Source organism: Oncorhynchus gorbuscha, linkage group LG03, assembly GCF_021184085.1.
Source record: "Oncorhynchus gorbuscha isolate QuinsamMale2020 ecotype Even-year linkage group LG03, OgorEven_v1.0, whole genome shotgun sequence".
NCBI classification, from domain to species: Eukaryota; Metazoa; Chordata; class Actinopteri; order Salmoniformes; family Salmonidae; genus Oncorhynchus; species Oncorhynchus gorbuscha.
The window spans coordinates 70,579,622-70,593,991 of NC_060175.1; the positions used below are offsets into that span (position 1 = coordinate 70,579,622).

The 14,370-nt window shown below is 47.2% G+C and overlaps 1 protein-coding gene across 2 annotated transcripts in view; it reads right to left on the minus strand.

Moving 5' to 3' along the window:
- Window positions 1-280: 280 nt before the first annotated feature.
- Window positions 281-14,370, minus strand: part of LOC124031824 (paired box protein Pax-7-like) — a 64,516-nt gene continuing 50,426 nt past the window's right edge. For both annotated transcript variants that reach the window (XM_046343536.1, XM_046343535.1), the window contains exons 9-10: window positions 4,080-4,335; window positions 281-1,202 (exon numbers count right to left, since the gene is read on the minus strand). In XM_046343536.1, the coding sequence (XP_046199492.1) occupies window positions 1,087-1,202; window positions 4,080-4,335 (372 nt within the window). In that variant the 3' untranslated portion in view covers window positions 281-1,086. The remainder of the gene's footprint in view (window positions 1,203-4,079; window positions 4,336-14,370) is intronic.

Sequence of the window (14,370 nt, forward strand, 5' to 3'; positions counted from 1 at the left end):
ACAGAGTAGCCTTTAAGTTCCTTTAGAAATGTCGGGCACGAGATTAGAGTGGGAAGGTCAAAATCCATGACATGAGAGGCTTCAGTAGCAAGCTGCTATCAGACCTTCTCAACTTTCTCCCTCTCTTTCTCCCCCCTCAGCCACTCCTCCCTCTCTTTCTCTCTCTCTTTCACCCCCCTCCCTTCTTTCTCCGTAAGCCCCTCCTCCCTCTCTTTCTCTCTCTCTTTCACCCCCCTCCCTTCTTTCTCCGTAAGCCCCTCCTCCCTCTCTTTCTCTCTCTCTTTCACCCCCCTCCCTTCTTTCTCTGTAAGCTCCTCTAAATCATCTGTTCAAATAATACCAGCAAACGCCAATGAAATCTTTGACAAGATGGAAAGTAAACAACATTGTAACAATAATTATAATTTTGAACAGCAATAGGAACAGCCACAGTTATAATGACAAATAGAATTATAACACCAGTAGCTAAGTACCGTAACAAATGACCTGGTCCAAAAACTTGGGAATGAAAGATAAGCTACACTTGTTCGGCCTGCATGTGTTAACTCTTGGTAGCGTAGGTCGGGCAGGCCATTTCAATATGGGGCCCAAGACAGTAGGAGCTCATTCCCCTCTAGCTCGCCATAGCCCTGTAAGGGTCTCTTGGTTGAGGATGAGAGGAGGAATTGTGAAATGGTTGAACAGTGGAAAGAGACTGTAGCTACAGCTCCCTGCTCCTCCTCCTGGAATGGCTGCTTCAATTTCAGTCCATTTCTCTCTTCAAGACTACAAGTGCTTTGATCTTCTGTCTTGTCTCTCTCCCACAAACACACACAAAAACAGAAACACGTCTGCACATACCCACACACACACACACACACACACACACACACACACACACACACACACACACACACACACACACACACACACACACACACACACACACACACACACACACACACACACACACACACACACACACACACTTCTGGCTCTCCCGTTGGTGATGGCGGTGGCAGTGAGAGAGATAGGGGTGAGGGAGAGGCGCCGGTAGCAGGTCAAGGGGCTAGTGTGGGGGAGATGGGGGACTGTAGTGCGACTAATCTAGTAGGCCTGTCCCGTCTCCACCTGGAGTAGTCCCAGGACGGCTGAGTGGTCTCCCAGCTTCATCCTCCGCTGGCTGGACAGGCTCACGTTCTTCGCCAGGTAGTCCACAGCAGCTGTCGATGGAAGCACAGGACAAATACGCACGTACTTAGCCTACTGTGAAAAGACACCATCATAATGAATGAATACAATTCAATCAAGCAATCAATCATGTTTGATTTTATCGAGATTTTTACAAATACATTTGGCACATGTACCTTATTTAGCAGTAACCTGGTGCTTCCTTTGGTTCCCCGCCTGCAAATGGTTTCTCTATAGTCACTACCCATTCGTGTGTACGTGCGTGTGTATGCGTGTTACAGAGGCAAACATTTGTGTGTGTGTGTGCATGTGTGTGTCCCATTCAAAACACACATCCTGTTCAACACGGCCACGGTGTGACTAACTAACTAACCCGGCCCCCAGGGTTCGGCCAGTCATCCAACCAGGCAGGGCTGTGACTGGACGGATCTCTGATCTCCTGAATTGACTGACCGAATACTAGAATAGAACTTTATCAGGAACACGTGTATACTCTCACCTGCGGGCAGACACTGGGTCATGGGGTCAAACCCCAACTACCTACATTCCCCCATGACAACCCAGGGGCTGGGTATTGATCTAGCTCACACCTCACACTGTTTCAATTTCCCCACACAAGCTAAAAAGACATTAGGAGAGGCTGATTGGTTGGGGCAGAGGTGTAGCCAATGGGCCGCAGGGCTGGGCGTCAGGGGGGACAAACAGAGGACAGGAGAACTAGGAAGGAACAAGGGGGCAAGACTAAGGAAGCCCTCCATTTAACCCTCCATCCTAGTGATGGGCCACGTATGGAACAACGTTACGGAACGTGCAGGTAGAAATAGATTGTGTGTAGCTCTGTCTGTCTGTCTTTGCTGTGTGCACGTCTGCATTGATGTCTGCGTCTCTATCTGTCCTGTGTGCGTGCCTCAATTGGCTCTTTTGAGATTGTGTCCAATTCAAATGACTGATATTAGGAGAAAATGTGTCATCGCCGAACAAAGGAGCCAACCGGAGGCCAGCTTATACAGCCTTAGACATGGCACAGACAGGCTGCTGAAGGTGGATATTAGCATGCTGGCATTAGGGCTTATTGGCCCGTCTTCCCTTCTTTTTTATAAACATGTCTAGTCTGTCGCTCTTTCTGATGCTCCTCCCCGCTGCAGGTGATTTGAACCCCTTCTTTTGTCATAAGAGGAGGAAGTGGAGAGGGTGTGACAGAAGAGAGGCACAGTGTGTGTGTGTGTCTGTGTGCGCTTGTGTGCGTCTTACTGTAGACCGTGCCAGACTGCTGTCGGGGATGTTGACGGGGCTGACGGTAAGTAGAGAAAGGAAGCTGTCAGGAGTAGAGGTGTAACGGTAGGAGAGGCACACCTGTGGGCGGGGAGGACGTCTGCCGACCTGTCCGTCACCCTGACAGCTGGGTAGGGAATGTGTGTGCGTGTGTGTGTGTGTGTGGTGTGTGGGGCGGGGGGGGAGACCTACAGTGCCATGAACAAGTATTTGCACCCTTCCTGATTTTCTCTATTTTTGTTATCAGATCTTCAAGCAAAACCTAATATTAGATCAAAGGAACCCGAGTTTACAAACAACACTAAAATGGTATACGTATTTTATTTAATTAACAAAGTTATGCAATTCCCCTGTGTGAAAAAGTAATTATGCCTGGCAAAAACCAAGCACCGCATTCCACAGTAAGAACCTCATACCAACAGTCAAGCATAGTGGTGGTAGTGTGATGGTTTGGGGATGCTCTGCTGCCTCGGGACCTGGACGACTTGTCTTAATAGAAGGAACCATGAATTCTGCTCTGTATCAGAGAATTCTCCAGGAGAATGTCAGGCCATCCGTCTGTGAGCTGAAGCTGAAGCGCAGCTGGGTCATGCAGCAAGACAATGATCCAAAACACACAATCAAGTCTACAGCGACATGAGAGACTGATCAACAACGACAGGAAGCGTTTGGTTGGTGTCATTGCAGTTAAAGGTGGCACAACCAGTTATTGAGTGTAAGGGGGCCATTACTTTTTCACATAAGGAAAATGGATGTTGCGTAACTTTGAGGACTGGCCACCCCTCATAGCCTGGTTCCTCTCTAGGTTTCTTCCTAGGTGTTGGCCTTTCTAGGGAATTTTTCCTAGCCACCGTGCTTCTACACCTGCATTGCATGCTGTTTGGGGTTTTAGGCTGGGTTTCTGTACAGCACTTTGATATGTCAGCTGATGTAAGAAGGGCTATATAAATACATTTGATTTGTTAATTAAATAAATCAAATAATAATAAATCATTTGTAAGCTCTGGTTCCCTTTATCTGATAACAAAAATAGAGAATATCAGAAAGGGGGTAAATACTTGTTCACCCTCGAAGGGAAGCTCTTTTCTCCTGTCACCCAGGCTACACATCTTAAATAAAAGCTCATCAAACACACACACACACTCCAAACCTCTTCCATTAGATGGGTGTGTACCCACGGAGGCGTACACACAAACACACACACACATGTATTGCATTACTCATCTCATATGTATATACTGTATTTTATACCATCTATTGCATCCTTCCTATGCCGCTCGATCATCGCTCAACCATATATTTATATGTATATATTCTTATTCCATCCCTTTACTTAGATTTGTGTTTATTGGGTAGTTGTTGTGGAATTTTTTAGATTACTTGTTTGATATTACAGCACTGTCAGAACCAGAAGCACAAGCATTTCGCCACACTCACAATAACATGTGCTAACCATGTGCGTGTGACCAATACAATTTGATTTGATTTGATACACACCTAGCCATTTTAATGGCACAAGACTATAGCTGTCAGGCACTTCATGTCTTGCGCTACAACAGAAGAGGTGACGGTGTCTCTCAAACGACACGTATCCTAAACCCCTTGCATGTCGTTACCCCTAGTAACCCACGACTCACTCTGTCCGTATTGGCTGTACTGGTAGCCGGCCGTAACAGGGTCCACACTGTAGCTGGTGGTGCTGTAGGTTGGAGGGCAGTAGGACTGGGAGGAGGCCATGCTGTCCACCGTCTTGATGGACTGGTCTGAGGAGCGCTGGCTGCAGCTGGCCGAGATGGAGTTGGACGACTCCAGGCTGCCGTGGAGGGGCGAGATGGAGAAGTCATGCTGGGACTGTGAGGGCACGCCGCTGGGGTTACTCAGGATGCTCATCACCTGGGGGGATGGGGGGAGGGGAGAGAGGAGAAGCTCAGTCAGTGTGCTGTGGATCAATGGTACAGTATATATAGGCAAAGGGTTCAACTATTGCATAACAAACTTGACAAAATATAGAGAGTTGCTCAGTCTATAATATTGGGAGTTATTAAGTGGATGACTGAACTAACGTTGAGGCAAGCAGTGTTCCTTTTGACACTAGCAAGAGGAGGGTGGGCAGAGAAAGAGATGTAGAGATGAAAATAAAGATGGGGGGGGTTCTCTTGGCACAGGCAGACACCTCTCGTCCCGGGGCCTGCTCCACAACAAGCACTTGGGGAGCCCTCCTAATCTGTAGTAGCCCCTGCAGCTCTCCCAGAGCAGCTCTGTCTCCCAGAGCTCATGAATGATTCACACTGTTTAAATAAGATCCTAAGGAGTCTCCATTAGATGCCTCTGGAGACTTCAGCAGACAGACACAGCAGCTATGTCTTCCTTCAGCTTTGATTGGCACAGATAACACACTGTAGGTGATAACATGCTAAACTTCCAGTGCTGCCTGGTTTGGTGTCATGAAAAGACATTCTGAAATGGCACCCTATAAAAGTAGTATAGTATATAAGGAACATGGTGATCATCACAGTGGAAGTAAGAATGCAAGGGTCAGCGGGCTGAGAGAAACAACAACCCAGCTGTTTGAACTAAACTTGACATTAGAGTATGTCGCAAAGCTAAGATGGGAATGGGGAGAAGTGCATGGATAAATGGAGGGAAAGGCACACAATACAAAATAAACACACACACACTCTGAGCCTCCTCTAGCTACAACATCAGGTTCCTGTTGAGTTTCTGCTACGCTCTAGTGCCCTTTGGCTCCTTTACACTCCTGCTGCTAAACCAATTAGCCAGTAATAGAGCGGGCCACACAATCAAGCCCACATGCAGCCTCAGCCCAACCCAGAACCTGTCTGTTTTAAATAAGGGCCAGGAGGTCCCTGAAAGAGGGTGAGGTCACCAGCTACTGTACCAAGACCAGGACAGATGTATCAGCCCTTCAAAGTGCACACACAGACACTCACACTTTCATGCATTTACGTGTGCACAAACAAGTGCATATGGTGTAGGGGAGAGGGGCACATAAGAGACATAAGAGACAATGGTACACACCGTAGGTGTAGGGAACAAGGTTGCACTACATGTAGGGTGTAAGAGGACAAGGGTACACTACATACCCAGCTAGCACATTTGATTCATTGGATGTTGTGGGAACGTATGTTTTTGGTTTTCCATTGGAAAGGGAAATGGAAAGAAATGTGTCTCCCGCATTTAACCCAACCCCTCTGAATCAGAGAGGTGCGGGGGGCTGCCATAATCGACTTCCACGTCTTCGATGCCCGGGGAACAGTGGGTTAACTGCCTTGCTCAGGTGCAGAACGACATATTTTTACTTTGTCATTGGTTCTGGGAACGAAGCCATATGTTTCCTGACCGGTAAAACAGAACGTTTTCTAGAACGTTCTGAGAAAAAGAAGTGAACATTTCACCTATTCTGGGAACATACATTTTTAGATTCCAGGGATGTTCTGAGAATGTTTTACTATGGTTCGCTGAAAGTTTTCCTAGGAGGCTTTATTAACGTTCTGAGAAGGGAAATTCTAGGTTATTTGAAGGTAATTAAATATCGTTCTGAAAACAATAAGACTTTTAATAACACTGCTAGCTTAGTTTGGGTTAACGTTTTTGAACTCCAAGTACAGATAGGACAAGGAAATGTATTTGCTTAGGCATTAATCATGCAAGATAGAGGACAGAGATAGTTTTGTTGATGCTGAGAACGGAATGCATGTTTTTAAATTACATTCTTAGAACGTTCTATGAACGTTACTAATGTGTTCTTGTAGTTTTTATGGAATGTTTTCTTAATGTTCTGAGAACATGACTTGAAAGAGAACCATGAGGAAACCTGTAAACAAACGTTACGCTGAAGTAAATTCCAATAAAAGCGCTCTCCCAAGCTCTAAGAAGCGTATGGTTCTCAATACATTATGTGCTAGCTGAGTAGGGTGTAGGGAACATGAGTGTATGGGGACAGGGGACTCTGCGAGGGGGTCTAGGATAGGCAAGCGGCTGGAGGGCAGGGAGAGGGACTTAACAGGCGCTTCATTGCGGTTCCATTCTCCTCCACTCTTCTCTTATCTGTCCCTTAAATTAAACGCAATGCTATCAGCGCCATGCTAAATCTAGTGGTTCCAATTAGAATTCACGCCACATTCCATGCACACTTCCTCAACAGTCATGTCACCCTCCTTTTAAAATGGGGTAATTATTTTAATGGTGTTATAGTGTATTTATAGGCCGATATACATGTTTTATCTCGTAGTTTTTAGTCTTTCTGGAGAGAGGAAAAAGTCATTAATGATGGCCAAGTATGGAATTCTCCATTTTACATTATATTCGTTTTCCAAGATGGACACATCGTAACGAAACGTTAAGAACTCTTTTAGTAAAGTACCTGTAATCCTCAATCCTCATTCTTCTGCCCGACCCAGGCCGTTATTTTCTCCTTCATTTGACAGAATTTCCCCCAGCGCCCGGTGAGGGCATTAGTGTGTGTCTGAGGAGCGTTTAAGGGGCTTGAGTCTCCCCAGGAAGGCGATTTAGAGCCCTACGTGGGGTAGAGGCGACCCGGGAGGTGTCAAAGCCTCCGTGTGGGGGACGAGGGGGATGAGGTAAGGGGGCCTGACACCTCTATTCAGGGCAGCGGGTAAGCGTTCTGTCACCATGGTGAGCCCATTGTGGCGCTGAAAGCCCAAATTATTCAAATCTTCATATTTAGCATAACCTTATTGACGTCAATTAAATCGGCGACTCGTAGGGGAATATTTGGAGAGTGCAGCAAGAGCTATAGGCGAAGCCTTTATGTGAGACTCATGGAGAGATGTTGTGAGATATTGTCGGCTTGGTCTCTCCAGCCCCTTCTAGCACTGCAGTCAATGGAAGGCTGTCTCTGGGATGTGAGTGACTGGCTCTCTCTACAGTTGTGGAAGCCACACAGTGTAGCGACACGATCTGCTGTGACCCTAGCCACATGTCACCAGGTTATCTGTATGGTGTGTGTGTGTGTGTGTGTGTGTGTGTGTGTGTGTGTGTGTGTGTGTGTGTGTGTGTGTGTGTGTGTGTGTGTGTGTGTGTGTGTGTGTGTGTGTGTGTGTGTGTGTGTGTGTGTGTGTGTGTGTGTGTGTGTGTGTGTGTGTGTGTGTGTGTGTGTGTGTGTGTGTGTGTGTGGAGACAGAGATGGTTGGTGGAGGGGAGTGTAGGCACAGTGAGGTCCAGACCTCGGCCATGGGTTGCCGTTGTAATCTATTATTTCCTGCACTTCCACTACCACCGTCACTAAGTAAAAATCTATATTCTTTCCACATGTTTGAGTGTAACCTCTTAGTATCTGATAGGACTGCTGGGAGGAAGCAGGGAACATTTGCCAATCAACCCGGCTGACAAACAATATCCCCAGGCTCTCTACTCTCCAACTCAAAGACCACGATCAGGCCAGAGAGAGGGAGAAGGGGAGAGAGAGATAGAAGGGGAGAGAGAGAGGAAGGGAGGGGGGAGAGGGGGACAAAGCTTCTCTGAAGTGGTGCAAAAATACCCCCTGGTCGAAAAACACACTTAACTTTCCCTCTTCTCTTAACAATGTGCTCCTCTCCGTGGCTCTCCAACCCTCTCAACCCTCGCCACCCTTCTCACTTCTATTTCCCTCCCCCTTACTTACCCCTTCATCCTCCTCCTCCTCCTCCCCCTCCTCGCTCACCCTCTCTCATTTTGGGAAACATCCCCTTTACTAGCTCAGTTTTCATTTGTCTGCTGTCTGTGCCAGTTCTGGAAGGGGAGATAATGTAAGCCAGGACCTAGTTTAAAGGACACTGCCTCAGGGCATTCCCTGCCTCCCACTCTCTGTCTGTCTGTCTCTCTCTCTCACACACACACACACACACACCAGATAGATTACTTTATAAGTAATAATAAAACAAGTAATTAATTCTCTCAACTTCTGAGCCCCCTAGCCTCCGGCCGTGTAAACGGAGAAGTGTAAATTGATACAATGTGCATCCTTTCAGATAAATAAATAGCACGTTTGCAACACAAAAAAGCCGCCTTTCATGCAATCCTAATTTCCTGAACTGTTAAATTATATTTTTTGTCTCTGTGTGACTGTTCGACGAGAGCTTGCTGTTTGTTGGGTTTCCGGCACCGAAACAGACAGACCCGGTTGCGGCAGTTTTTTTCTCAGCTGGAGCGAAGTGGAAATGCTACGGAGGCGGAGACAGAACCAATTTAATGGCCTTCTCTTTCTAATAGCCCCCCAAAATAGAGTGGTAGTCTCACACGACTGGAACTGATACATACTATTTGCATTGTAATGAGATGTCCTATTTCATCTGGAATGAACACGATGCTGGTTTCAGTATGATGCGCTGTCAAGCCGTGCCCTCATAACTTATACGACGGAATGTCTAAATACTGCATGTACACATTTCAAGGTTGATTGATAATAATTCAACAATGAGTATCTCTTTCTACTCTGCCTGAACGTGTTCATTACCTGTACTGCAATATCGTGAATATTTCTCTTTGTCATTGTGAATAAAGTTCCCCTCTTCCAAACAATACGACAGACTACATTACCCAGAGTAAAGCTTCATAGAAGGACTCCACCTACAGAGAGGCACTGTAAACTGGCAAGGTACGAAACACTGTCTTAATAAACCACACGTGGGAATATAGATCACACTGTGCACTAAAGACCACGACATCCCCACACAACCAAAAACCACTCCACCTGGCCCATATCTCTTCCTCCCTCTTTCCCTCCCTCTCTTTCCCTCCCTCCTCCCCTCTCCCTCTCCCTCTCACAGCACAGGTCTGATGATGGAAAGGAGTGGTGTAGGAGGAAAGAGGGGCGAGAAAGAGAGAGACAGAAAGGGATGGATGGAGGAGGGATGAGTAACAAAGGCCCCTGTAGGACTGCTGTGTAGGCCTGCGGGCCTGCCTGCCTGCCGAGCTGATAGGACCTTCTGTCTGTCTGTAGCCAACCTCAGTGCCATCAGCCCACTCCATGCTCCAAATACACACAAGCATGCACACACACACACACACACACACACACACACACACACACACACACACACACACACACACACACACACACACACACACACACACACACACACACACACACACACACACACACACACACACACACACACACACACACACACACACACACACACACACAAATTCTGGAGGAGACTGGATAAGCCTCTCCTCTCACCCTGACTCAAACACCCCCGAATGGTGCCTTCATGCCCCTCAGTGGTCGGCAGGTAGAGGGGTCGGGCGCAGAGTGGGAAGGACTGAGCCTTCCAAATGTCACCAGGTTATCTGAAAGCCACAGAATGTCTCCCACTCGACATTAGATCTTCAACCGTGATGCCAGCTTACGGGGGTTAGCTAGAGTCTTTTGCCAGGCTTTTCAAGGTAGGTTGATATTATGTTAGTTGTAGGTGGAACAAAGACGGACAACTCCAAATGTCACCAGGTTCAAGTCTACAGAATGACATCTCCCACTCACCACCAGATCTCCAACCGTGATACCAGCTTATGATGGTTTGAGTTGTTTGTCGAAGGCTTCTCAGTGTAGGTTGTAGCCTTTTACAATGTTGATATGTTGGTTGTAGGTTGAACAAAGGTTGAGCCCTCCAAATGTCACCAGGTTATCTGTATGGCCACAGAATGACTCCCATTGCCAACCCTCATACTGAGTTATTTGTTGAAGGCTTTTCAACGTAGGTTGATATCTCATTAACGTAGCATAAATGTAGAGTATGTCGCCTATATGGAAATGAAGTCAGCGACCGGTGCAACTATATGAAGCAGAGATGAAAACAGCTAATTAAGAAGCATGACAGTATTGAATTGTGAATATCTGATGCAATCATCAGTAATTACAAGATCAGCTTATGCCATTCTACGGCAAGCAGATGGGTTCATTGTCAAAGGCAATAATCCTGAAATCCCAACTCCCCCATCATTGAAAAAAAGAAGATTTCAATGTCATGAAGCCTGAGTTGTACGCAAACAAATCAACCCCAAATGAAAAACAAATGTATTCGTCGAGCAATGCTGCTTTTGAAAAATAGATCATTTTGGCATATCTGATGTAATCGCATGCCAATTCAAGAGACAGATAATAGTGACCTCAGATTATATTGCTGTATTCAATTGTAATGTAAATGAAGTAGCTACTATTTGCTATTTAGGAGAATCAGCCATGGCCACCAGGTGAAAGTATGTTCGCGCACTGAAAAAATATAACATTTTCAGCACCATACAGTTGGAAATTCTATTAAATATTGAAATTTAAAATCTGCAAAGAAGAGGTCCATGGCATGAAAGATAGAAAATAATAAAATGGGTGTCTCCAAAAACTGCACAACTCTAATATATACTGCAACCCAGTTACAAGTTAACACCCCTATTATAATACTGTAGCCCAGTCCCCCATCAAGGGGGGACTGGGCTACAGTATTAGAATAGGGGTGTCAAAGTAAAAGCCAATGCATAAATACAATTAGCAGGTTTTGTCACCGTGGAGACAGAGCTGGGTAATTAGCATCTCTGAGCAGCCAACAGGACGGGACCTCTCTCCCTCTATCTCTCACTCTTTATCTCCCTCTCTAACTCACTCAACCTCTCTCTGTCTATCTCTCTCCATTTATTGATGTCCTCTCTATCCTGCCTCTCTCACAATTTCCCCCTTCTTGTGCTCTCTCTATTTCTCTCTCTCTCTCCATCCATCTCTCTATCCATCGCTCTGTCAGACCCAAGGGTGGTGGCAGGGTGGCAGGGAGCAGATGACAGTGCTGATTGGGGCACCCGGTCGCATGTCAGTGCCTTAATTGGCCACAGCACATTAATTGAAAGTGAAAAGCGGCGTCGGCCAAAAATACAACAAACGATGGGAGGCGTGGGTGAGGGATTTTGAAGGGTAGGAGCTAGAGCTGGAGCTGAGACTGGGGCTGGAGCTGGGGCTGAGGCTGAGGCTGAGGCTGAGGCTGGGGCTGGGGCTGAGGCTGGGACTGGGGCTGGGGCTGGATCTGGACCCGAGGCTGGGGCTGAGGCTGGAGCTGGGACTGAGGCTGGGGCTGAGGCTGGGGCTGAGGTTGGGGCTGAGGTTGGGGCTGTGGCTGGGGCTGAGGCTGGGGCTGAGGTTGGGGCTGAGGCTGAAACTTAGGCTGAGGCTGGAGCTGAGGCTGGGGCTGAGGCTGGGGCTGAGGCTGGGGCTGAGGTTGGGGCTGAGGCTGGAGCTTAGGCTGGGGCTGAGGCTGGGGCTGAGGTTGGGGCTGATGCTGGGGCTGGGTCTGAGGGTGGAGCTGATGCTGAGGCTGGGGCTGAGGTTGGGGCTGAGGCTGGAGCTTAGGCTGGGGCTGAGGCTGGGGCTGAGGTTGGGGCTGAGGCTGGAGCTTAGGCTGGGTCTGAGGGTGGAGCTGAGGCTTGAGCTGAGGCTGGGGCTGAGGTTGGGGCTGAGGCTGGAGCTGAGACTGGGGCTGAGGCTGGGGCTGAGGCTGGAGCTGAGGCTGGGGATGAGGCTGGAGCTGAGGCTGAGGCTTGGGCTGAGACTGGGGCTGGGGAAGGGAGGAGGATATAGCGATAGAGGGAGAAATGGAGGGAGGAAGGGTGCTCCGTTGGAAGTCTTTAATTGATTCAAACTAGGCGTTTGATTGACAGTGACAGGAACTGGGCAGGGACAAGCCAGGCGCAGATGACAGCGATTAACGTGTAACCAAACAAGCTGTCATTTTACCACAACACGTTTAGCTATGGGAAACACTGGCCATATGGCTCCTTTAACCCTCAGTGATCTGCAACACACTTCCTACCACACACTGTGACATGGGCCGTAGCCGGAATCTGTCTTGCCTACTACGTACTAAAACGAAATACTGTGGACTAATTACTACATACTATTTAGTATGTACTCTTTTGTAAAAATGTATGCAGTAAGCAACAAATATTAACATTCTAGGCTCACGCATACCGAGAATGCCCATGTTTTTATTATGTAAATGAGCTACCACTAAAACCATATCAGTGTGATACTGTAGCGTCATCAATATTCATCCTTTGCCATGTTTTTTTATATTTTGAACGTGGACATTTCTCGCCTGCACTGCTAACTGCTCTGTATGTGTGTGCCTTGGCTTAGTAGAGTGAAGCCGTGGCACAGGAGAAACCCGTCAGCGCTTCTTAACAACTCCAAAGTGTTACAAGGCCCCTCACTAACCAAAGGTTAATGCTTTCTATGGGGCTCACATCGCAGAGGAGGCGTAGCAGCAATCCGCTCTCCTCTCCGGGTAATATGACAGCGATGGAACCGGGATAGATTCAGGAACGCCAGGAACAAGGTAAGCTTTCCCCCATTGCACCCCTCTCCACTTCCCCTTCCCCCTTTTGCTCCCTCCCACGCCTCTCGCCTCTCCACTCCGCCGCCTCCACCAAATTAAACGGCAGCCTTTAATGATTTCGCCAGAGTGTGGGTTTTTTTCTCCGACCAGCCCGCGAGAGCCGGTGCTGCTACCGGATGGTGGGAAGTGGGAACTCACTGAGGCGAGGGAGGAAGCGAGAGAGGGGGACGGAGGGGGGAGTTTTGTTTGCTAAAAACAGCGGGGAGTTGGCCCAGTGAAGAATGTCAGGTCAAATTGTTCTTGACAGTGCTAATATTGGAACCTCATAGCCCATAATTACATGCAAATAAATTGTGAAATGGCTCTCAGCTGGAGACCGAGTGGGAGAGGGCTGCTGTTAGCACAAGCCAGCTGGTGACCGCAGTGCAGAGAGAGAGCGAGACTTCAATTTCAAATAATTGAAAAAATAGGTTACTTTCCTGTCTGAAGTTTTGTATACGTTTCTTCAAAGAGGAGCAACGGAAAGGCTGTTCATCAATGGTGAAAAGTCAGCCTACGGTACAGTAACATTGGACCAACACCAACATGGTCTGATTGACCGGAGTGACAGTCGCACCTTTTGCTATGCTAAGGTTTATCAATAACTTATTAGCCTGGTTAAACCAGACTAAACCCTACACTCACCATCCAGGCTAATCAATCACGGCTTCCCCACCTGTCAGAGTGGTATCTGTGACCAACAGGAAGCACATGCACCCTGCTAATCTTTCACCTCTGGGTGTCTGGTGCAGGTTCACAGCAGTGGCCAGAGCCCCCCTACAGTCCAGACTCAATGACCTTCCAACCTTTTGACCTTTGAACTTTGACCGGATGCTGAACTTTGACCGGACAGTTCCACCTTGTGAAAGGCTGAGGCCCAAGGAGTCACAAAAAAGACCCACAGAGGTTATGGCACAATAAGAACACCGATCTGTACCCATAGTGAAATTGTTTCTGATTGAAATTGAACCCTGCTACTGGTCAATGGGACAATTGAGGTAGTGTTGTTGTCCTACAGTAGCAGGAAGACTATATGGGGAAAAGGGTGATTTAGATTGAGAAAACCACTCTCCAAGGCTGTTAGTGTATGCTGTAGCCCGCCTGCATCCCCAAGATAGGGTTGTGTTTCCATTCATATATTCCATTATATTTGATAGCCATTGTGTACTTACTGTCTGTGGTTTAGATAACAGGCTGTGAAAATAGCTGTTAAAAGGAACTCAGAACCTCTATAATGAAGTCTCTTATGGAAATAATGGAAATGTACAGTATATACAATGAGTATACTTTCCTAATATGTCTATGTTGTGGAAAAAGATGGTGTTCTTAAGGTTTTGTATACTCAGTGTATATACTATATATATGCCTATATGATCAGTATTTAAGATCCTGTTAATGCCAAGCCCATAGAGTGTAATAAAGAAACACAGCTACTGATCTAACAGGCCTTTGCAACTGCGTGGGTCCCAGAGTGTGCTTTTCGGTCTCCACCACTCCACTTAAATCCTCATTTTCTACGACTTACTGAAATTCATATTGGCTGCCTCTGCAA